This window comes from Meriones unguiculatus, chromosome 19, assembly GCF_030254825.1.
Source record: "Meriones unguiculatus strain TT.TT164.6M chromosome 19, Bangor_MerUng_6.1, whole genome shotgun sequence".
NCBI lineage: Eukaryota > Metazoa > Chordata > Mammalia > Rodentia > Muridae > Meriones > Meriones unguiculatus.
Genome location: NC_083366.1, coordinates 16,198,445 through 16,222,703, shown reverse-complemented (window position 1 = coordinate 16,222,703; position 24,259 = coordinate 16,198,445). Strand labels below are relative to the sequence as shown.

Here is a 24,259-nt window from a genome sequence, read left to right as displayed (position 1 = left end):
AGGCCCTGAGTTTTCAGTCTCTTGGCTTAGCCTTACCATGTTAACTGTGTTCACTGCTGGAACATCTCATACACCTCTAGGAATTAAATGGCCTTACGGAGATACTAAGTACATTTTAAAAACTATTTTTGAGGTAACAGTTTCATTATGTCTAAACTGGCCACATGGTCCTCCTGCCTCAGCTTCTCAAGAGGGTGGATTAAAAGGCAAAAATTACTTTTGTTGGTTTTACATCTGTCTACTACTCAAATAACCATATAGAACATCAATGAGAATTAGGAGAAGCTAATTAACTCCCTATTGGGGTTTCTCTTAAAACTTCACTTAATGAGTGCTCTAGCTTCATGTATACCTGCATGCCAGAAGAGGGCACCAGATCCCAGTATAAATGGTTGTAAGCCACCATGTGGTTGCAGGGAATTGAACTCAGGACCTCTGGAAGAACAGACAGTGCTCTTAAAATGCTGAGCCCCTCTATTAAAACTCTTTAATTTTGGTCAGGTGTGGTGGTGCACACCTTTAATCCTGGTACCCAGAGAGGCAGAGACAGGTGGATCTCTGGGAGTTCAAAGCCAACCTGGTCTACAAAGCAAACTTTAGGCCAGCTAGGGCTATACAGTGAGACCCTGTCTCAAGAAAACAAAACAAAAAACCCCAACCCTTTTATTTTGAAACATGAACCCAATAGCTATTTGCAGACTTAAGTACATAATTTTTATTTTAGGAGTTGAGGGTAGAAATAGCTGACCTAATTTGGAGCTCAAGTCTATTCCTGAGAAATATCCCACCTTCTAGACTAGGTGAGGTTTAAGAAGTTTAAACATAGCCACCAATATTTATGTTCATTTTTATGATTAAACAAATTTAAAATGAAGGTTACATCCTCTCTGTAATTATAATTCCATACCACGTGGTCTGTGCTGCTTTTATTTTATGAAAAAGCTGATTTTCAATCTACATTAAACCTAAGTGAATACACCGAATAGTAAGTAAAGGCCTTATGGTCTCATTTATAAAACATGGCCAGTGTCCTCCTTGGCCTTAAAATTTGAGGAAAGGCACTTCGAATGGCTTCGAGTTCGCATGTTTCAGTGCCAGAGCATAGGCGTAGACCCTGGCATCCACTGTAAGATGTTCTTCTGCTACCAAAGCTAAGGAAGCAAAGACGACAGTTTAGAGTCTAGACAGTGACAGGAGAGCCTAGTCAACCACTGTTCAGACTGTATGCCAGTTGCCAGAAGAGTAAAGGATTAAAAGTAGCAACACAGATGACTCATATGTATACAGTGTTCTGCCTTGCATGTACACCTGCATGCCTGAAGAGAGTACCAGATCTTATTATAGATGGTTATGAGCCACCATGTGGATGCCTGGGAATTGAACTCAGGACCTTTGGAAGAGCAGCCAGTGCTCTTAACCTCTGAGCCATCTCTCCAGCCCCAGATGACTCATCAAGCTCAGCACTTGGCCATCTCACTGCCCCAGTGTCTCCCGTTTTCCTAGGCACTTGTTTGGGCAAGCTCAGAGATGGACAAATCCTCAAGGCAGGGCTCATGTCCTATCCACCTGTGAATGACAACAGTATTGATTGCTATTCTGTGGCAAACTAGCATGAAAGTTGATTACTATATTTTGATTATACTGAAGTTAGGTAAACTGATTCTTTCTTGCTGATTTAGTCCCCTTCTATCATCAGAAGGAAGTCAGGTGGATAAGAGAAGGAACTTTCTGTACATAAAGGAGACATCTATCATGTCTCCTTTAATCACCTAGGGGTAAAGTCTTCTGCCTACAGTATCTGTTTTAGTCTTCTCATGCACCCTCAGGAAGGGACTTATTCTTGATGTGGGAAAATGAGAGACTGCTAACTGACAGCGGTGATGGTAAAGCTCAAACCCAATCAAGCCCATCAGATCATTCGTTGTACTCCCTGATGTTGGTGGCCATGGCTTTTCTGAGTAAGTGAAGATGCTTCATTTGGATTTAGGTATTGACATGAATTTATCTTAGTTCTAGTTTTTGAAAAGGTGATGTAATTGAAGTGTGGGAATCTAAAAATCATAGTTTTTTGAAAGCTAGTTAACTTTTCAAACAAGTAACAGGCATTTCAAAATAGAGCTCTGTTTCTGAAGTGAAGCCATAAGTCACTGGGCATGGAGGAATTAAGGACAGCTCTTAAAAGAGTTTCAGATCAATGACTACTTCAAGTTATTTTGTGTCAATCTCCAAAGTCACTACTTTAAAACAGTAGAAAAATCTGCTTCCTCACAAGTAAGTGAACAGGAATCCACAAAGCTGGGGCACAGGGCCACCCAGGAGGGTCTTCGCTATGTCCTCATTAACATTATCTCTTATGGGAGGTCTACCAATATCTCACAGGATTTCTGAAATGTCTCTGTAGGATGAGCTGGTTTAACCAAATGACAACCAATTCTCTAAGGTTCATTACACAGTTTCTCACAGTCAAGTACGTGTCGAGGAAGTCCTGCAAGATTCCTTAGTAAGACTTGACGTCCTACAGAGACTAACAAGCCAGCACAACAGTGCTACGCACATATTTACACCTTGGCACCGGTGTGGATCGAAGACCTTAACCACTCAATAGTTTTGGCTAAACAGCAGGAAAAATGATCATCATGTAGGGAAAAAATTTTAAACAAGGTTTTTTTTAAAAATTTCAAACTGTACATCACTTGAAAAGGAAAATTAGCATTGCTCGACAATATTTTCCACAGTTTTTAGATGTCTGACATTAATGAGATGAAGATAAATTATACTCACCGCCCTAGTGTATAGGGGAGGGGATGGGTGGGGGGATCAAGAGAAGGCTGGTAACCTAGAGAGTGCTTACCGTCAAGTCTAGCCAGCAGATCATTCTTTGGTAAAGAAATCACGTCCACAAATTCTAAACAAACAGAATGCAGTGAAAGCAAAGCTGAAGAACAGGTTCCAGGCTTGAACCCCAACAGCCCCAATATCTGCAAGCCATCATTACCACTACAGAAAGCCATCACAGGGCCAGCCACCGGGAGTTGAATAACATACCTCCATCCCCTGAAAATGAAGAGAGAAGACTTAGATTTTAGCACAGCCTGCCATGACACATCTTTGGAAGACTTGAGTGCAAATCATTAAAGACTGTAGAAGAGTCTAACAGACACCTAAGATAAGACTCTACTAAATATAAAGTAAATTTCAACATTTCACAGCAAAATTTAAATCAGAAATTTCACAGCAAAATTTAAGCATATCCTGTAATGCATGTTTACTATATTTAATCTACGGACAAATATACAATACAAAATTTATCATTCTCTATTGATTTATAGAACTATCTATCCAGACACCTACCCACCCACCCATCTATCTACCTAATCTATTACCTACCATCTACCTACTTATCTGCCTACCTATCTACTTACCTACCTGCTTTTTGAGACAGGGTTTTTTCTGTGTGTAGCTCTGGCAGGCCTAGAATCACTCTGTAGACCAGGCTGGCCTTGAACTCATAGAGATCCACCTGCCTCTGCCTCCTGAGTGCTAGGATTAAAGGCATACACCACTACCACCTGGCCAACATCACAACTCTTAAGCTCACTATTTTTATTCCCAAATTTAAAGTTTTGAGGGACTCCTAAATGTCTTCCATGTCTTATGAATATTTGCAGCTTAATTAAGCATTTAAAACTGGCTACAAAGAGATAATGAAGCATATGTAGGAATAATTTAAAAGGCTAAGAAATCACCATTCAAACATGATTTACTATGGGGTGTGTGTGTGTCCCCATGTGTCTGTGTATTCATCATCCATCCATCTACCTTCAAAGGGGTGGAAGAAAGGACAGGGAATTGACAGCATACTGCTTTTGGACCCCACCTTTCTAGAAAATATTTTAGTGTAGAGAATAACCTTACAAATTCTCTAACTATAGAACTCAGTTGAATACAAGCTGCAGCCTGTACTAAAACATCTTTTCTCACACATGCAGACAAAAACTAAGGTAATATTGAAGTTTCTCACTTTCTAGTTGGGCCTGGGATGCATATTATTAAATGGGAATCATGTTTAAAAAAAAAAAAAAGAAGACTTAACATTTTATAAAATTTAACACACAGCTCGGCAATGGCAGAACACACCTTTAATCCCAGTACCCAGAAGCCAGAGGCAAGCAGATCTCTGAGTTTAAGGCCAGCCTGGTCTACAGAGTGAGCTCCAGGATTGCTCCAGCTACACAAAGAAACCCAGTCTTGAAAAGAAACAAATCAAAATACCTGGGTGCTTTGGCACACACTTGTAATCCCTGCAGTCAAGGAGACAGAGGCAGGTGGATCTCTGTGAATTCGAGGTCAGCCTGGTCTACAAAGTGAGTTCCAGGACCAGCCAAGGCTACACAGAGAAACCCTGTCTTGAAAAACCAAAAAAAAAAAAAAACAAAAACAAAAACAAAAAAACCCAAACCAAACCAAACCAAACAAAAAACCCAAACAAACCCCATACATTTTATAACTTTTGTAGTTTAACATCTTATAAAAAGAATAAAAGATCAATGAAATACTAAAGAGAACATGCCAAAATAGCTACCCAACATTGAAAAGCAGACAAATACCAATGAAGAACCTGAAGAGACAATGACTCTTTCAGTGATACTATGCTCATTTTAGCAAGTTAAAAGATACTTAATGTGGGGCTGAGGAGATGGCTCAGCAGTTAAGAGCACTGGCTGCTCTTCTAGAGGACCTGGGTTCAATTCCCAGGATCCATATGGCAGCTCACAACTGTCAGTAACTCCAAGATCTGACACCCTCACATACACATACATGCAGGCTAATCATCAATGCACATAAAATAAAAACTAAAAAATAAATAAAGAGAGACCAGCCTGGTCTACAGAGTGAGTTCTAGGACAGCTAGGGCTACACACAAACTGTTTAAAAAACAAAAAACAAAAACAAACTAATAATAAAAAAAAAGATACTTAATGCAACTCAACCAGTTTAAATCTATCCAACATATCCTTACCTGGTTTGGGCTTTGGCCTAACATTCCCTGCATCATCCCCATTGATGGTCACTGTCACAACATGTGTGGTGCAGTTTGACAAGCCTGGATCCATACACACAGCTGTGAAAAAAAGTGACAGCATGTCTTAGGAAATGAGGCAAGTGCTTTAGTCCCTTGCTGCTTGAGTCACTAGATGTCACAGAAGAGGTGGAGTTCAGGGTTCGCTCAACAGATGTTGAACAGGGTTCACTCAATCTAGTCAACAGATGTACTGGATCACAGAACTTGTATGTACTCAAAATGTGCTCAGACTTCCTGGAATTCCTAAGTCAAGTATAGGAAATCTGAGGGGGAGAAACTTCTAGTGAGGACTATGGCACAGACAAGGAAGTAAGGAGTAAGGTTTACTGTGCTCTGAAGGACACTTGGTTTCATAATTTTCCAATTTCAGGTCCTCCAACTTGCTCTTATGCAGAGGAGCAGTTACTCAACAAAGGGAGAATAACCCCCCTTTGTAATTTGGGGGGGAAAGGGACACAGAGATGCTTTCTTACTGTGTAGCTCACGCTGACCTTCAACTCTTAGTCTTCCTGTCTCAGTCCTGCAGGGCTATGATCACAAACATATGCCACCACACTTGGCTGGAGACCAATCAAAATTCCTGGTTCCCTTCTGCCTGTGCCCTGACCATAAAGAACCCTTGCTTTATTAACGTTCAAGAAACTGACACCTGAATGCCAATACGAACCTGGAGAGCATTCTGCAACATCACCTTTGTAGCCAGTTTCTTCCTCCAGCTCCCGAAGGGCAGCTGCTTCCGGGCTCTCACCGTCTTCGATGAGTCCTGGAGGACAGATGGAAAGATGGTGTCCTTTGAACATCTTTCTAACAGTTGCTAAGGAGCTGACTTAGAAAAGTCACAGTGACCCTTGTACACCAAGGAGGTTACGGTCAGTGTCCCCCTGCCTCGTGCTTATACCTAGATGTTTCTCATGAACATCTCAGCTATGTTCTGTGCATGAGGGTCAGTACTGTGAGGAAAGGTAATTCACTGGTGGCCAAATGGGCTAGGGCTCAGAGGTAGTTATGTAGCTACAGTACAAGAAGCTGATTCTTTTGTTTCCTTTTATTGTATGGTGACACTTATCTTGGTCCCTTCCTCACAGAAAATACTGATGCCCAGCATAAAGAGGCAGGAAGAAGTACCCTGAAGGCTGTGGACTAGGTCATTATTATGGTCACCAGGAGGAACAAACAGGCCAAATAGGAGGAAAGGATCAACTCAAGACTTATTTTCTTGAAGACAACTATGCAAAGAACAAGTGCAATGTAGGTTATGAAATCACATTCAGTATTAGTAACTTCTTTTTAAAATGGCAAGTGAGAAAGAAGAATTAGCTAGATATACTGCCATGGACCAGGCCTGGGGACTGCCACTTCAGTCTGCGCATGTGGCACAGAGCTTTGTGTGTGCTGGGTAAACGTACCTGAACTTCGCTTTCTAAGTATACCACTTGCAAAAATTGGGATTTATTAACCTCTTCATATGCTACAGTCCAATGAACGGCTATAATACTGTGTATCAGATTTTGGACGGCTTCTTTAATTACAGCAAAACTGAAAAATCCCTCTACATAAAATCAAGGCAATTTTCTTGCCCTGTTCACGGTAGATCAAGGTGTCTTTGGTTATGGCTTTTGCAGTTCAGAGTCTGAACTACTCACTATTGTGCAGTTCTTGTGAGTGAGACTGCTAGTGACAGAAGGTGAAATAAATTGATGAATGAGTGACAGCAATTTCTAGGAGACTAAGGAACAGCATTGCAGACTTCAGTAGGCTATGTGGAAAGGGGTGTGGTCGACTCCAAATGTGGCCAGGGCTGGAAGAAGCCTCATGATGAAAGTATGGTTTTCTTCTTTTGGTGTAAGTGTGTGTGCATGTGGAGGAGTGACCCTGACGTAAGAACCCTCCTCGATCCTTCTGGCCCAGTTCAGTCAGACCTACAGCTGCCCGACCCACGAAGTCTTACCAGCCTGCTTGACTGCTGGGTGTGCCCATGGAGGACTGGCACTGACGTAAGAGGCAATGTAAGAACCAACTAGTCCTGGGACTTTGTCCACCCTCCAGGGCTGGAACTCCAGGTAAGCCTCCATACCTACTTGGCTTTGACATGGGGTTCTCGGATCCAAACTGAAGTCCTCGTGTTTCGTTGTGAGTGCTTTACCTGCTGAGCCACTTCCCTCGCCTTAGCCATGTTTACTGTGCACTTACCGCCACTTGGACAGATGAAAAGATGTCGAAGTGTAAGCAATGTGATGCTCAGTGTCAGGCCAGGACCCGAGTGGAGGGACTCACCTGCTGGAAACTCCAGGCAGTAGCCACCCATCGGGGGCCGGAACTGTTTCACCAGAACAATACACTCATAATGAAGAGTTCTCTGCAGCACGGGGATGATTGACACAGCTGTCAAAAGAAACAAAGCTGAGGGATCCTTAAGGAGGGTCAGCTGGGCCTGCGAAAAGCCCTGTTCCCAGCAGCCCAACAGACTCCAGATCTGAAGGCAGCGTGTCCAGATCACTCCAAATTTGCTGTTAGGCAGTGAGCACTTAACTTAAGCAACCGAATTTGAAACGTCTCATTTAAAAATATACAAGTAACACGCTGTCTGGCTTTCCTTCTTAATTATAAAAAGTTCATTTTAATTATTATAATATCAGGTTGTCTGTTTTCTATCTTCTGTTGTAGATGGAGTCTGGAGTCTGACTGTGCTGCCCCGGCCTCCCATGTACAGAGGACTACAGGTGTGCACCAACAGAACCAGCCATAACTTCTTAAACAAATGAAAGCAAAACTGAAACTAAACATGTCACAGAGGGCCAAGGATGGGAAGCCCTGCTCCCACACAGCAGCTGGGGAAGTGGGGTCTGGTCAAGAGAGAGGGCTGCACGTTGCTAGACCTCCTTCAAGCCAGAGGCCAGCTCAGAGCCACTGTGTCTTCTCTGACAGCGGATTGGCTTTTGCTGTTGTATAAGCTCTTCCTCTCCAAAAAATCTGGCCTTAAAATAAAGCCAGAGAGCCACTGGCTCTGGAGAGACACCGCCAAGGAGGTTAGTGTTTCCCACATGCTTTGACAGGTAAGAGAAGCTGCAGCAAAAAAAAAAAAAAAACAAAACAAAACAAAAAAAAACAAACCAAAAAACAAAAACCCCAAACAAAACAAAACAAAACAAAAAAAACCAATGTTGTTTCAAAACAATTTGTCTTAAAAACAAATCAAATAAAGATGGAAAAACGAAAAGCAAAGCTGGATCAGTGGCTTGACTTCCTCAGACCACATGTGGCTGCCGGGGTGGTTCTGCTGTGGTTGCAGCTAAGGCATTTGTGCTTGCACGGAAAGGAGATGTGAACTGAACCCCATTCCCAATTTTCTCTGCTCTCAACTGAAGCATGAAGGTGGTGAGGAGATCACCTCTCCACACCCAAAAGCACCCACTTTCAGAGTACAAAGGACTCCAGTGGTCCTCACACACCGCCCAGAACGTGGCTTCAAATTACACTGACATATGTTTGGCTACAAAGTTAACACATCTTTCCTTCAAAATCAGTTCCTGGCTTAGAAAACAGGAGCCAGAAGTCCCTTACACAGAAAACTTTGGAATATAGCATTGTAAAAGCAGCAAAGTCACACCTAAAAAGCCCTAATTGAGGGTAATTCTGCTTTGAGGTCTTTGGTTATATTAAACATGGTCTTACAATCTCATGTGCTAACTTCCTTTATAAAGAGAGTTGTAATAGTCATACCATCAGCAGATTTTCCCTTCCTGGTTGTAAGTTTCACGGTTTCCCAAGTTCTATGCAGGCAGAGAACAAAGAAAAAAAATCATTAGTGCCAAAGGGCAGAATGATCTCAGGTTTTCTCTACACGATTAGCACTTCACAGATGCAATGCATGCAAATGTGCTAATGAAACCGGTCAGCACAGTAAAGACCTGCACTTTCTTGCAGGCCGTGTGGAGAGAAAGGAAACTGTTGCCACCTCCACCTCAGCCTCTAACTGCCATCTAAGCAGGAAGCGGCTGAGCACTGATTGGGTCACTGCATCCTCAGAACACTCTGGTGTGGATGTCAGGCTACGGCGAGCAGCACGAGCTGGCAGTGCAGCTGTCCAGACCTTCCCACAGTGATGCAGTTAGCCCCTAGGGATATTCCAGATGCCTTTCCAAGAACAAAGAATGCCATGCGCAACGTGAAACACTGGAACTACTGAAATTAAGCAGGTTTAAAACATGTGACCAAACTACACAGTGCAAGAAGGCAGACCATTCCCACTTATCTGAAGAATTAGATTTTTCTTTGCATGAGTGCAGCCTTATGTATAAGGGAAAGACAGGTCCCTAGAGGAGGGGGTGAAGTTCTGGATGTCATATTCTTGCTCCCTTTTATGGCTTCACTTCATGTTAGCGATTTGTTCCTGGCCGTTCGTTCTCAGGTTTTGATAAACATATTACCTGCTCTCACAGGAACATCAGGTACAATTAAATGGAAAATTCATTACAGGAAAAGCAAGCAAGCAAACAAACAAACAACCCAATACACTGTTGGAAAGGGGGTTGGGAATAATAGGAAATGTCCCCCTTTTTTTTGGTTCTCATCTCTGGAGCAGAAAAAGCAATGCTACAGTAATGAACGAGGTGGTCAGGCATCCAGCGTTATGTTATGCTGTGTTCTATAGGTGGGATTAGAATCTAGAAAGCTCTGGGCTAAGTAAAGTACGTTACAAGGCTTCCTACCCTGGGGTCCCTCTTGTCCTATTTTTCCCTGGTTGTCCTTGAGGTCTGATAATAGCACATCTCTACATAAAGCCCCCCCATATTTAATCTGGCTTAAAAGAAAAAATAAACAAAACCCCTTTCTATCAACTGTATCCCTTGCAGCACCGCACCCAAATTTTACAGGGCAAATGAAAATCAAACAGACTGCTGCAACAACTCACAGTAGCCTGACACTCCTGTTAGTAGCGAGAAGCCAACCAACAAGCAACTTCCAATAAGTAGTACAGATCACGAGAGACAAAACACCTTTTGCCATAGCTCTCTCTGCTGCCGCTTAAGGTTAGTCCTAAAGACTGAAGATAGTACTGGGAAAAGCACTGAAGGTCCCATCCCAAATACACTAGGAATAAGGAAAACAAAGAGAGTGGCATCATTACAGTGGTCAAGTGAAGTAATTAAGAAATAATGAGCAATACATTATGAGCAGCAGAATACAAACACCTATGGGTTGCATATATGAACTGACATATTCTTTAGACCAGTGGTTCTCAACCTTCCTGATGCTGTCCCCCTTTAATACAGTTCAAGTTGTGGTGACCCCCAACCATAAAATTATTCTCATCGCCACTTCATAACTGTAACTTTGCTACTGTCATACTTACATTAGGAATCACAATGTAAACATCAGTATTTTCCAATGGTCTTATATGACTCCTTTGATTTTTTGACCCCCAAATGGGTTGCAACCCACAGGCTGAGAACCACTGCTTTAGATTTTTTAGGGTTAAAGGCTGCATGTTGTGTTATAAACTCCATTTTCGGGAAGCACAGAGCCAAACTATTTCAGTGTGCTGAGCATTTAGTATCTACTTCACAATATAAACGCGTTGCCCACACCGTACCCCTGCAGCTTAGTCTTAACATGTGGTTTCCTGGGTACCATCCTCTGCTTATTTCATACTTTAGCTCTCTGTCTGCTGTCTCTTAATGTCCCCCACATCTCTCTAAAAATGGGCCTTATTAAGGTTTGTGCTAGTTCAGCAGAAACAAATCAAAATTTGTTTCAATCGTTATCAGCAAATCCATCTATTGTCACCTTGATGATAAATGCATTTGCTCACACAAAAAAAAACACGATTCCCTCGTGATTGTACAGCAAATGAGATTTTTTTTCCCTAACAAATTCATGTGACATAAGCTGGATAATAAATTCAGCTTTATTTTATTTTATTCCTTATTAAATAGTAAACCTATTTAAAACACTATTTTCCCTAGTGATTTACATTTGTTTTTTGTGGTGGTTGGGATCATACCAGGCTTTTTGCACATGCTAAACAAGTGCTATACCACTGAGCTGTATCCACAGCTTCTTTTAAATATAATAGCCAGGGCTGGAGAGATGGCTCAGAAGTTAAGAGCACTGGCTGCTCTTCCAGAGGTCCTGAGTTCAATTCCCAGTAACCACATGGTGGCTCACAACCATCTATAATGAGATCTGGTACCCTCTTCTGGTGTACAGGCAGAACACTTTATATGTAATAAATAAATAAACAGCCAGCAATGGTTTTCTTTAATAAAATCTGGGAAACACAAGGAAAGGTTAATTATAGGCAGGCTCTCTCTTTCTCTCTGAAGAGATCTGCCTGCCTTTATCTCCCTAGTGTTCAGATGAAAGATGTGGGCCCTGCTTTTCTTTACACACCATTTTCTAAAGCTTCACACACATACATCAGGCCTGGAGAGATGGCTCAGTGGTTAAGAATAGCTGCCGCTCTTGAAGAAGACTAGGGTTTGGTTCCCAGTACCCATACAAAGTGGCCATAACTCCCTGTAACTCCAGCTCCAGGGCATTGACACCCTGTTCTGGGCTTAGCGGGCACATGCACAAACAGCTTTCTTTCACTACCATGGAGCTATGTCCCTAACTCATGATCTCTATTTTAGGACGTTTAGTATGCATTTTAACACATAAATCTAATTCTAAACAGTCAGTAATTTTCTTAGCAAATTCCCAGAAGAAGAACTATGAAGTAAAAAGTTATATTATCTTGATATAATGTTGTTATTTCTTACAGAATTTTTTTTCCAATTTATATTTCTGAGTAAGGTATAAACATCCATGTTTTACTCTAAAACCAACAAAGGTTTTGCTTTATTTTTAGTTCTTCTAACTTAGACATTAAATTTTATTCAGAGTATCAATGACCCAAATGGCTTAGCAATAGAGTAAGAGCTGCACTTGATTCTTTGTTTAAAACGAGAGCTTTCAACACTTGAAACACCAGTGTTCAAGCAGACACTCAATAGAGATCTGGAAACACCAAAGACAGAAAGAAAAGAAAAAAAGTTTACCTAGTTTTACCGGTTGGATCCATATAAGTTGTTTTTTCAAATTTGACCCATTTTCCTTCTGAAATCAACTAAAACAAAATCAGACAGTTATAAGGCAGGAAATTTTTCAAACCAAGTTGGTCTTTTTAAAAATCAAAAAGTGTGTTCTTTCAAATTTTCTCTATGTTCCCTTCCTCCAATCTGCTTCTCTCCCAATAATTATGGGCAAGTTTCTAGCTTAGAATACATATTCAAAGTTGTTTCCCCTAAAGGTGGGTCTGTTTTTTTGTTGTTTTGTTTTTGTTTTTCTGTTTGTTTTTGAGTTTTTCAGGTACAGCCAAGAGGGTGAAAGAATTAAAATCTAAGGATAGGGGTAAGAGCAGACACTTGCTCCCTGAGAAACACAAATAGCTCTGGGCTGGGAGAGAAAGGGATCAGAAGGCGTGGGAGACCTGGATGTTCCTCGTTCTGACTCCAGGTATGGGTGCAAAGCTGGCCACACTTGTGTGTGGTTTTAAGAGTTTATTAGGAAAATGGATTGTGGGAAACAAATCAAAGACTAGATTTTCTTTCTGACATCCAAGTGCCCACTCAATCTAAGACAGGCTTGAGGAACTGATCTACCCACACACCAAGGAGTCTGGAGGGCAGCTCACGTGCGGCACTGGGAGGACAGCTCACCCGTGGCCTACCCATGGCACTACGCTGAGCTGAGAGTCTGAACCTGAAGGAACAGGCTTTCCTCACTAGTACCCCTCTGCCCCACCCTCCTGCTAACACCAACCTAATCATTATCACATCTGTTCACAGACGACGTGGACAGATTCTAAATCAGAAAGAATTCCAGAAGAGTGTCAGGACCAGAGTTCCAAGATGAAATATTTAAAATTTGTCCACTACAATTGGTTAAGGAGAGAGAGAGAGAGAGAGAGAGAGAGAGAGAGAGAGAGAAAACACTAAAAGCTTTAATCAACAACATAGGTGCAGAATTAGTTCTAGAATTCGGGGAACTTTGAACTACAATGAATAATTTAAGTTTTTATTATTTAAACATTTATGCCAGGATGATAAACAGCTAAGATATAATTATTAAATATGAAATCTCAAAACCACATATTTTGTCCAAAACCATATATCTGTTTTTTTTTTTAATCAGGGAAATTTTTTTGAAGAATTTCTCTACTTACTCTCAATTTCATAAATTCATGTAATTAAAACTGATAGACCACTGTTCTCAGACAAGAGCACAACATGGTTTAGCCTTAAAACGAGAGTGAAAAATATCTGAAAAGAATAGAAACCCGATGGCAATAAAATAATAGCTTGCATACTCATTTAAAACTTAGTGTTATGTGAGGAAGAAAAAGGACAGGGAAAAGAAAACTCTACCTACCTCCTCTGAAATAATGTGTTGTTTAGCATTCTGAGAAGAATCTGTTGATTCTTGGTTCTCCATTTCAACCTAGTTGGTTTCCACAGTCCTCAGTTGGAAAGTTCGTGCTGTAAAGGAATGAGATTGTTCAGGCTCACCCAGCATGGGTCACTAAGCAAAGTATGATTAGTTAAAACAAAGTTCTCTCCTGACAGAGCGTCTTCTCTCGTGGGACTCTCTGGGAGAATGGCCAAAGAAGGCAGGAAGAGGCTCTCAGGGACATTCAGGCAGTTTAGTGCAGTGGCACGCGCCTGTAATGCCAGTACTTCTGGGAGGCAGGCGGATCACTGCGAGTTTGAGGCCAGCCTGGACTACAAAGTGAGTCCAGGACAGTCAAGGCTACACAGAGAAACCCTGTCTCAGAAAACCAAAAATAGAGAAAGAGAGAGAAAACCTCACTGATTGGACCCTGGTTAATGCAAGTTGAATCTAGGATGGACTTGAATTCTTGCCTGGATGTTTCTTTTTTCTTTCCTTTTTTGTTTGTTTTTTTTTGTTTTGTTTTTTGGTTTGATTTGGTTTTGTTTTGTTTTTCTAGACAGGGTTTCTCGGTGTATGCTTGGCTGTCCTTTTCGCTTTGTAGACCTGGCTGCCTCTGCCTCCTGAGCGCTGGGCTTACAGGCGTGCGTCACCACGAGCCGCACTCTAAATGTCACTTTCCAGAGAAATAACTGAAGGGTGACACAGCACTTCCATTAAACTTGTTGCGGCTGCAGTCAATCGCCACTGCTGTACAGTGTAGTTCCCTTTCTGAGCAAGACCTTACAATGCATCCCAGGCTCCCTTGAACAGGATCCTGGTCCCCCGTGCAGTGTCCTCACTGAGGGCAGCACCCTCACACCAAACTTGGGAGTTAAGCTTACAGAGGCATCTATGATGGCCATTTCTATCTCTCTGCTTCTTCTTTATAAAAGTCTGGGCCAAGCCATAGCATTTCAGTAATTTTAAGGTCTATGTCTGTTTTCTGCTTTGTTTTTCCTCATTTGTGCCGGGTTGAACCCAGGGCCTCACTTAGGCTAAGCAGGAGGTCTCATCTATATGTTCTTCCCCCTCTAATCAAGATTCATTTTGACCATGTATGTGTGTGCTTGTGTGAGTTAATGTATACCGCGGTATGCAGAGGTCTGTGGAGCACAGTGGATATCCTGTCTCTGGTACTGGAATTACAAGCCACTGTAAGAGAACTGATATGCGCAAACCTATCTATTATTTGCCTGGTTCAATTGTTGTCTCGGAGACTCACTGCCTCTGTCTGCTAACCTAGGCCTAGTCCTGGAAGCTTGTAGCCTCTGTACAATCTAACCTAGGCCTCGAATGTTTCCAGCCTCTGAGACTTCCTGCTGAATAAGCTCACCCTTTCTTGTTCTTTCTTGAGCTCTTGGCTGGCCGGTTCAACTCAGCTGTTCTGACTCCAACTCCTCTCCCAGATGACTGATTCACTTTGGCCTTTCTCTCTCAGCCTCTGAACTGCTCAGCTTGGCCTGGAGAGACAACTGAATGAGGCGAATACAAGTTCCTTCTACAGATGGGAGTGCTGGGAGCTGATTTTGGGTCTTCTGGAGAAGAACTTAACTGCTGAACCATCTCTCTAGGAACAACCCACCTTTTTTTTTTTAATTTTTGTACTTTTGTGGGAGTGTGGGCATGCATGTGTGCCCCTGGCAGTCAAAGGACAACTTTTAGAAGTAAGTTCTCTCCTTCCACCATGGTTTCGGGAATCAAACCTAGTTTGTCAGGCTTGTGTGGCAAGACTTTTACTCATTGGGCCACTCATTCATAGCCTGAATGATAAGCTCTTCCTTTCCTTATTTCATCTTTTTTGAGATAAGGTCTCATGTAACCCAAGGCTGGCTTTGAACTTGATCTGTAGCTGAGGATAACCCTGAACTTCTGTCAACCCTGCCCCCACCTCTCATGTGCTGGGACGAGGAGCAAACCTGGTGCCTGTGATGCCAGGGACTGAGCTGAGGTTTGTTTATGGCAGGCAAGCCTTCTACCTACTTAGCCACGGCTCTAGCCCTTCCTACAAGTTTCCTGAAACAGAGTCACATGTAGCCCAGCCGGCAAGGAACCGAGCCCTCTGCATCCATTTCTCAAGTGCTGAAATTACAGGTGTGCACTTTTAAGAATTTGAGGCTTAGATAAATGGGATTAGGCATGTTCATTACTATGTAATTTATTAAGCGTGCGGTTATGTATGCACATTAAGCATGCATACTCTCGTGTCCCACTTAGCTTTAAGTGTGGGCAAGTAAGAAAGTGCCAGCTGTAGTTAGCCAGTGTTGACAGTCTGCAATGAAGGGCAGACTTTTGCCTGACCCTTGGCACACTCTTCAGAAAGGACCTTGCCTTTCTGCAATCTTGGTTTTGTACCGCCCTTAGCGCTGATTAGTCATCCTGAGTCATTTCTCCTGCTTTCGGTGTTGCCGCTGGGAAGTCTAACCCTTTAGACTCTGTTTTACTGCTTGGGAGTTTGCAGTCAGCCACACCTTCGGCTGATGCTGTACTGGGCACGCAAGTGAGTCCCTTCAATATGGGACTTCAGAGCATGCGTGCATATGTGTGTGTTTTAAGGGGATTTTTATTTATAATGGTTCTTAGAACTTCCTCTGTTCTCTCAGGAACTGTTATTTAGCTGTTGGGCTAGGCTGGGACGCAGGTCAAATCCTAGAGCATTTGCCTGGCAGGAACAAAGCCTTGAGTTCAGTCCCTAGTACTGCTCTAACCCCAGCAAAATAGATTTTGGACTTGCTGAATTACTCTAAGGCTTTCTTTTTCACTCTTACTCTCCATTCCTTACCACCTACATTTCTCAAGACTAGTCCAACCTTAAGTCTTCAAAACTATTACACCTCCTCACACTTGTTTCCAAGGAGGGCTTGGGTTTGATTCCAGGACTTCCCTTTGGATACAAACATTTATGCAGTCACTTAAGTTAAATGGTGTAACATTTGCAGTTAGCCTATTAATATCCTCTTGTACATTTAAAATAATTTCTAGAAACATATAATACTTAATACAATGTGTAGAGGAATGTTCATTCAGAACATGGCTATTCTGGCAAGAGATCACAGCTAAAGAACTTCTAGGCCTGTGGATCAGGCTAGAATACAACAAGCCTTTAATCTAGGAGATAGAAGCAAGCAGATCTGAGTTTAAGGCCAGCCTGGTATAGAGCAAAGTTTCAGGTAAAGAAAAGCTTAAGTCCAGGCATGGTGGTATAAGCCTTTAATCCCAACCAATGAAGGTAGTTTGTAGAAGTAAGTACCCCATGTTTGAAAGTGATGTCTAATTGAGTGGCAGAAACAGTAATGAATCAGAGAAAGACTTGACAGAACAAGATATGCCCAACTCTCAGAACAGAGAGGAAAGGGAAGCTACTTATGGGGTAATGGAGAGAGAGAGAGGCAGACACACACACACAGAGAGAGAGAGAGAGGAGAGAGAAAGAGAAAGAGAAAGAGAGAACAGGCAGTTTTACCAGAATAGATATACAGAGTCAGGTTGAAGAGAGAACAAGCTAGACACAGATGAAGAGAGAATGAAAAGGAGCCAGGAAATTAGAGCAGATTGCTGGAGTTAGTTGGAGACCGAGCAGAACAATTCAGAGGCCAAGAGAAAAGCCAGATTGAAAAAGTCAGCTGGCACAGGAGTTTGAGCCAGAACAGCTGAGTTGAACTAGCCAGTCCACAGTTCAGTAAGAACAAGGAAGAGTGAGCTTATTTAGCAGTAAGTCTCAGAGGCTGGAAACATCCTAGGCCTAGGTTAGCAGACAGGCAGTTAGCCTCCTACACAACAATTAAAGCAGGAGAATAAAAGTTCCTTTTACAACAATAAATTACATATGTTATATTTCTTAGGGAATAATGAAAAAATAAAAGTCCTTAAGTTCAACATGGGCATATCTCCCTCCACCCCCTGCCCACCCCAACAATGCCAACCTGTAACTAGTTGAAAGTCTATGTTTGCAGAATCCACAGCATAAACTTTATAGGCACTGTTGGGTGGTTGGTCTTGTGCTATGTATTTTAATGCTAATACTGCCCCGCCCCTGAGATCTGGTCCCTGCACATTCTCACGTTTACCGTCTCTGATGTGTAAGCCTTGTTCCACCTAATTTAAAGCTGATTGGTTAATACAAAAAATGCTGAAGCTTGAGATTTGGCTGAAGAAAGGGAGGTGAAGTTTGGGTTTTGCAGGCTGGGGCTGAGGTACTGAAAAGAGAGAAGACAGGATCAGAGGAGAAGGAAATGGACCAGTGCCATGGGTTAGCATGGGAAAGGAGCACACGGCTGTATCAGTGTGGATGGAGGAGATGGAGCACATTAAAAAGTATTTTGGGACCATGGACGAGAGGTAGCTCGAGATTGGAGCTGGGAGGTAACGTTAGTTTAGAGGGTTAATGTCTGCAATGCACAGATAAAGGCTTTTATAAAATACAACAGGTGTCTGTGTCTTTATTTGATTCATAGCGGGTTAGATAATACCGTTGTAATAATTATAGTTTAATAATAAACATTTATCGGGCCATACCTTTTTAAATTTACCACAAGGCATCAATTTTCTACAAAGGCATAAATAGTCTACAAAGATAAAAGCAGCATTTTCCTTACCTAAAAATACAATCAACAACAAAACAAAATGCATTCATACTCCTTTGTGCTTTGAAAAAAAAAAAAGTAGTATCTGAAGAGTATATTAAACTAGTAACCCTGTAGGAGACCCATTTAAAGACCCCAACACACAGTGGGCAGATGAAAGAGAGGCTCTGCCTTCATGGGCCTCTCTTTTAGGGGGCCGCTAGTGAGGAAAGGCAAGGACCAACACGAGAAACTTGTTAGGTGATCCCAGTTTTACAGAGAAAGATTATGAAGGACAGACAGTCAGGAAGACGTCATTTTTTTGTGACATCTGAACATAAAAAGGAAGCAAGCAACACAGACATGACAACTCAGAGACAGTCACTTAGCATGTTGACATGTACAGCCTGCCTAGAACAGACAAGCTAGTTACTCCTCTTACTTAAGCAAGCTTTAAGGTGTCACTGGCTGAGAGAAATGGTGTCCATCACCACAGGTAACCAATGTAGAACACGAACAACTGGCCAAAGAGGGAAACCCAATGAGTTGCACCTTGCACACTCTATACTCACATAAAAGAATGTATGTTTGTTTCTTGAGACAGGGACCTGTGTAGTTCAGGCTGGACTTGAACACTGGATCCTTTCTGGCCTCCACCTCTCAGGCCTATGCCACAACGTCTGGCTAGAGACCCTTTTATCTTCTAGAGAACCATTCCTTCCTACTAATAACACAGCTGGCAAGGAAATGTGCTGACGTGAGGAAATTTTGAATTCTAATTCTAAAGAAAAAGAACTTCTAGGCAATGGTGCAGCCCCACTGAATGGTGCAAAATGTGTGTACTACGTGTCTACCTCCTTAAAACATTCTTCAGTTTTCTTTTCTTTCTTTTTAAATTACTGGGGCTTGTCTCATCCTGAATGTTGGGAACACAGGTATGAGCCACCACATCTGACTAATATCAGGGTGCTTAAAGGTGGGGCAACCACTCAAGTTTGAGAAGCAGCTAAAAAAAAAGGACTACAAAACTTCAGTGGTTTAGTACTAACAGCTGACCAGAGGCCATGAAAGCAAGGGAGTACTCACTCCACTACTTCACGGGGAAAGAACCGTTGGATTAAGGAGTAACGCCAAGCAGTGCAAGCATGGAGGGAACAAATGTCTGTCATGTCAAGCTCTCTGAATCTCAATCTCGGTTTCTCCCAACCCTGCTTAGAAGAAAAACTGTACACCCAAACAATGGCATTATATCTGCAAACACACTTCCAAGAACATTGGGAGCACACATTTGGCTGGGTCCCTGCCTTGTCCCCTCAAATTTGCATGTTAAGGACATAACCCTGATTGGTACATCACACATTTCTGTTATTACTCCAGGCGGGTTCGGATTAAGGCAGCAAATACAAGCCTCTATTAAAGGGAGCAAACTACGTGGCCAACACTAAAAAACTTGGGTATTTGAGAATGAGTAACAGCAGCTGGGTTACTTAAAAAAGGTAAGTGGAGACAAAATCTCACAGGCCTCAGCTCAGCACAAACATCTACAGGCAACTAAGGAATGCTGAGAGAGAAATAGTCTTCCCCAGGGAAGACACACAGCTGGTTGCCCAATACCAAACAGTTAACCCTGAAAACATGCATACAAGTTAACATCATGCAGATTAAACAGGTTATATTTAGGAATGTAGCATGCAGTAACAGGTAATGAAAAAGGAAGGCATGGATTTGAAAGAGGGCAGGAAGGCTATAGTGTAGGGCCTGGAGGAAGGAAAGGAGGTAGAAATGAAATTATAATCTCATTTTTTTAATTATAAAAAAATAAGTGAAAGATAAGATTCAAACAAGTGAAACCAGAAACAGAAGTCAGGCTGTGGAGTTTGCACACTGGCTCATCGCTACCATTTCTTGAATCACTGTAATTTGTTCAAAATGGAAAGCGAAACAAAACCTTAACAAGCAGTAACACATTTGCTGCATTCTCTTTGATGAAACCTGAGTACTGTCATCGGCACTGCTTAATACTCATGGTATCTAAGAATCCTACGGACTTTGCCAGGTATGGTAGCGCATGCCTACAGTCCTGGCTGTTGGGAGGCCCCAAAGAAACAGTTTATAGTATTCCAGCAAAGCTCTGGGGAACACTGTGGAAGACTGGGAGAAGAGATTGCAAAGGCTGGTAGACAGGAAGACGGGCTGCAAAATGTCATCTTATGAACAGCCATTGCAATCAAGAACTCCCCCAAACTGCTGATGACTGCAATGAGCCTGCTCAACAGCCAGACAGCGTGGACGAGGGACTCAGGGAGCCCTGATCCTCATTGTTCAACTATTTCCTACAAATAAATCCAGGGAAAGAGGGAGTCACTGCCATCAGCTGGGTACCCCACTGGTGACCCCCGCCAGGCTCCAACGGACAGTCCCAAATCAGTGGTCACATAGATGGCTGCAACTAAACCAAATGGGTCACACAACAAAACCACATGGTGAATCTGGGAAAGGAATTGAGAGGGAAGAAGACAAGAGAGAGGAACCAGAATGTAACTAGTAGACACATGTATAAAACTGTAAGAGTTAATCTGAAAACATAGCAAGAAAGTCATCTTGTTTAATAAAGAACAAAGAATGAAATAGTATAAACATATTAAATAATTTGGCAATTATTATTGTCAAATTAAAGTTAAAAGTTTACTTAAAAAACAGAAAATATTGCATTCTTTTGTAGTCTACATAGTCAAATTTTGGTACCCACATGCAATGGATTTCAGTGCCCTTTCCTTCACTAAAAACTATTCTCAGTGTAAGGAGAGTCTTGAACTCACATTGGTAAGGGTGGAAAGGCACTCGGGTTTACGACATGTTCTTTCTCCTGGCAGGGATGGGTAATAAGTGGTAAAGGAGGGAACTGACATTTATCGAGATTATACTACTTGCTGACGTTTTATTAATTCTAGATGAGCAAGAGGGAACTGACTGTAATGACCCTTGGGAAGGTTAATTGATTACAGCCACAAAGTAATGAGCCCTGAAAGGAACTTCTTGTAATAGTTCAGGCAAGAGCTAATGCGAGTGTGCAGTGGGGCTTGAGCAGTTAACAAACAACATGAGTTAGTAAACTCATTTGCTCTAAGATAGCTTTTAGGCAAGTGAATACAAGGCAGTGCCGGGAAGATTTTCTTTTTTTGGTATCTATCTATTTGTTTTTGTCCTGGATTCACTTTGTAGACCTCGAACTCACAGTGATCTGCCTGTCACTGCTTCCCCGAGTGCTGGGATGAAAGGTGTGTGCCACCGTGCCAGGCTGTGCCAGTTAGATTTTAAAGGAGACTGGAACATTAAAACATGTGAGTCAGTGTTTGTATTTGGCCACACTGAGTTTGTAACACTGGAAATATTAATCCAAAAGTCATGTTATAAAGTAAAGAAAGAAAATGTGTTTTTCTTCTCTTTTCTCCCCCCTCCGCACTTTAGAATTACTCAGTAAGTCCCCATGGCCCTGAGTACTGACATTCATAATAATAATAATAATAATAATAATAATAGTAATAATAATAACAATAATAAAATTCCAAAGGGCTGGTGGGATAGCTCAGCAAGTAAAAGTGCTTGCTATACAAGCCCTCACGTGAAATCCCAGGAGCCCACAGTAGAAAGAAAGAACTGACTCTCAAAAGTTGAAAGATTGTCTTTTTATCTCCAAAAGCTTGCTGTGCATAACCACCTGCACTGGCACACACTAATAATAAATTAAAAAATTAAAATATTTGATGGTGGATTGCTTCCACCATTGTATCTTAAGGCTTTCATCGAAGAAAACTGAATATAAAAACCAGCAGGACTATATGAAAACAAACATGTTAAAGAAAAACAGCTAATAAGTTAGCTCTACTGCTCAAAACACTTGCGCATCTTGTGTTTGTAGTGTCAGTTTACTGAATGCTGACTAAATCTGCAACAGAACCTAATGCAGTCCTAAAAACAGATACTGGAAACAGAATATACAGGATTCTGCCTGCCTTCCTTTCCTGCCCTAAACTTAGCTGATTCTCTCCAAATAACTCTCTCAGTCTCTATGCCCAAATGTTTGCTGGGCTGTTGAAGTATTGCTTCACCTAGAATGTTATCCAACATTCCTGAGATCTGTTTTTCCCCATCTATCAATTCCTATCTTCAACAGAAAGCACTTTACCCAGATACACCCCCAACAAGTGTTAACATTTCCTCCCCCCCCCCTGCAACTTTGTTTCTAGGTCAAATAAAACAAGCCTTAGTGGCCTCTCACATAATGGGGAGGCCTCTTAGCTCTGCAGCACCGTCCTCCAGAAAAAGCAAAGGGAAGATATGGATTATTGCTGCTTTTCCTCAAAACAGAGGACTAGTCAGACATGGTGGTGCATCCCTTTGATCCTAGCACTAGGGAGACAGACCCAGGCAGATCTGTGAGTTTGAGGGCGGCTGGATCTGCACAGAGCAGTGGATCTCAACCTTCCTAATGCCTTGACCCTTTAATATGGTTCCTCATGTGGTGACCCCCAACTGTAAAATTATTTCGCTGCCACTTACTGACTGTAATTTTGCTGTTATGAACTGCTATGTAAATATCTGGTATATAGGATATCTGATACCTGACCCCCTGAAAGTCTTGGCCAACAGGTCGAGAACCACTGAATTCCAGGACACGCAGGATTATGTACAGACCATGTCTCAAAACAACAAAACAAACAACAACAAAAACACAGGACTGATTAATTCCGGATATCACAGGTACTTAAATAGAAATCTCTGCCATCTACTACCCGTCAGTATATACCGCAACATTATGACCCATTTATCTTGGCTTTGAAAATGTATTCCTTAAGCAATGCTTCAACCACTTCACCTGTAACTTTTTAATCGAATTATACCTCTGGTATGTGTGTACTCTAACTCAGAATAAAGGATTCTATTGATTAATCCTAACAAATACCTTTCTAAAGAAGTCGACAGTGGATGGGGGTTTTACCTCTTTCTAACTTGAACTGCTTGGATGGGCTGAGGAAAATGCAATTTCTTTTTTGGTGGGGGTGGTTACCTGAAATGTGGTGCTTTTAGACAAATACGTGCTTGGAACAAGCCCAAGGCTTGTAAATTATCGGAAGCACCAGTGAGTTTTAAAGTTCTATCTCTTGCAGCCGGTGTTTGTTTGTTTGGTTTTTTATTTTTTTCTTCTTTTAAAGAAACAAAACTGACTTTTTGTAGGACGATAGGTGGAAAAAGGAGTAGGGAGAAAAGTGATACCACAAGTTCGGGTATAAGACTCTCAACCTTTATGCTTTCACTATTGCAGACACACTGATAAAAATCTGTGCTTTTCCACACTGATAACTTTTCGGTACTGGACTAAATAAACTTTAAACTTGAAAGACACAACTTTCCTCTGTTCCTTGATTCCTCAGACGTTCATCGCTTCTTTCATCTGCAGAATGGTAAAATACCTCCCTCCTCCCCAGGATCCTACCTGCGGTATTTCTTCCCCGTGTCTCTAAAAATCTACCTTCGGGAACGAGAAGGGGCCATCCTTCTAGGAGATGCCTCAACTAATGTGTTCGAACGTTTACTGCTGTTCCCGGGTTCCTCTCGTAGCGCAGGCTGGTCCGCCTGGATCCCGGGCTCTCCCGCACTGGGCGCGTACTGGGATCCGCGCGCGCTGCCTGCACTCCAAGCACCATCAGCTGGGCTCGCGCCCTTCTTTCCCGTCCCCTCTCCAAGGACACTTCACACCGAGATTGCCTCGCGCCCACTTACCTACACTAAGCTGTGGGATGTGGAAGGGATGGAGGAGGAAAGGAAAGAGAAGCAGTCAGAAGCTGCAGTCTCCGCACGAGCAGGCGCTACCGCTAGAGAAACCGGCGCCTCTCGTGGTGCAAGGAGGATGTGCACACGTCCTCCTCCGGGCACCCGTAGACTCCCCGCCAGCCTCAGATGATTACCTTCCGGGTTGAAGTGCAGATGGACGAAAGCGGCGTCGTAAACCCCCTAAAATCCTACACTTTCATGACCCCTCTCCGCACTCGAGCCGTTTCTGTGTCTCGCGCGTCTGTGCGGTCATACTAAGCGTCCTCCCCACCTTCGCTTTAGCTTCTAGCGCCTCCAGGCTTTTACGGAC

At 42.3% G+C, this 24,259-nt stretch overlaps 1 protein-coding gene across 2 annotated transcripts; it reads right to left on the bottom strand.

The window, feature by feature from the left end:
- Positions 1–691: 691 nt before the first annotated feature.
- On the bottom strand, positions 692–24,220 carry Nudt5 (nudix hydrolase 5). Of its 2 annotated transcripts, XM_021656507.2 has the most exons (10): positions 23,899–24,057; positions 13,499–13,605; positions 12,127–12,194; positions 8,804–8,853; positions 7,358–7,465; positions 5,751–5,846; positions 5,021–5,122; positions 3,046–3,054; positions 2,852–2,905; positions 692–1,151 (listed from the first exon to the last, which is right to left on the bottom strand). In XM_021656507.2, the coding sequence occupies exons 2-10, from the start codon at positions 13,559–13,561 to the stop codon at positions 1,042–1,044; spliced, it is 660 nt and encodes a 219-aa protein (XP_021512182.1). In that variant the 5' UTR covers positions 13,562–13,605; positions 23,899–24,057; the 3' UTR covers positions 692–1,041. The 2 variants fall into 2 exon arrangements, with proteins under 2 accessions (XP_021512182.1, XP_021512185.2); XM_021656510.2 differs by lacking the exons at positions 692–1,151; positions 2,852–2,905; positions 3,046–3,054; positions 23,899–24,057 and adding an exon at positions 24,084–24,220 and having other exon boundaries at positions 4,962–5,122.
- Positions 24,221–24,259: the final 39 nt, after the last annotated feature.

Excerpts from the sequence above, each read along its gene's own strand:
- Nudt5 (XM_021656507.2), bottom strand. The coding sequence starts at position 13,561 with ATGGAGAACCAAGAATCAACAGATTCTTCTCAGAATGCTAAACAACAC. Across the intron at positions 8,854-12,126 it reads GATCCAACCGGTAAAACTAG|AACTTGGGAAACCGTGAAAC; the intron begins GTAAACTTTTTT and ends CTGCCTGCATAG. Across the intron at positions 5,847-7,357 it reads CTGCCTGGAGTTTCCAGCAG|GACTCATCGAAGACGGTGAG; the intron begins GTGAGTCCCTCC and ends TCTGTCCTCCAG.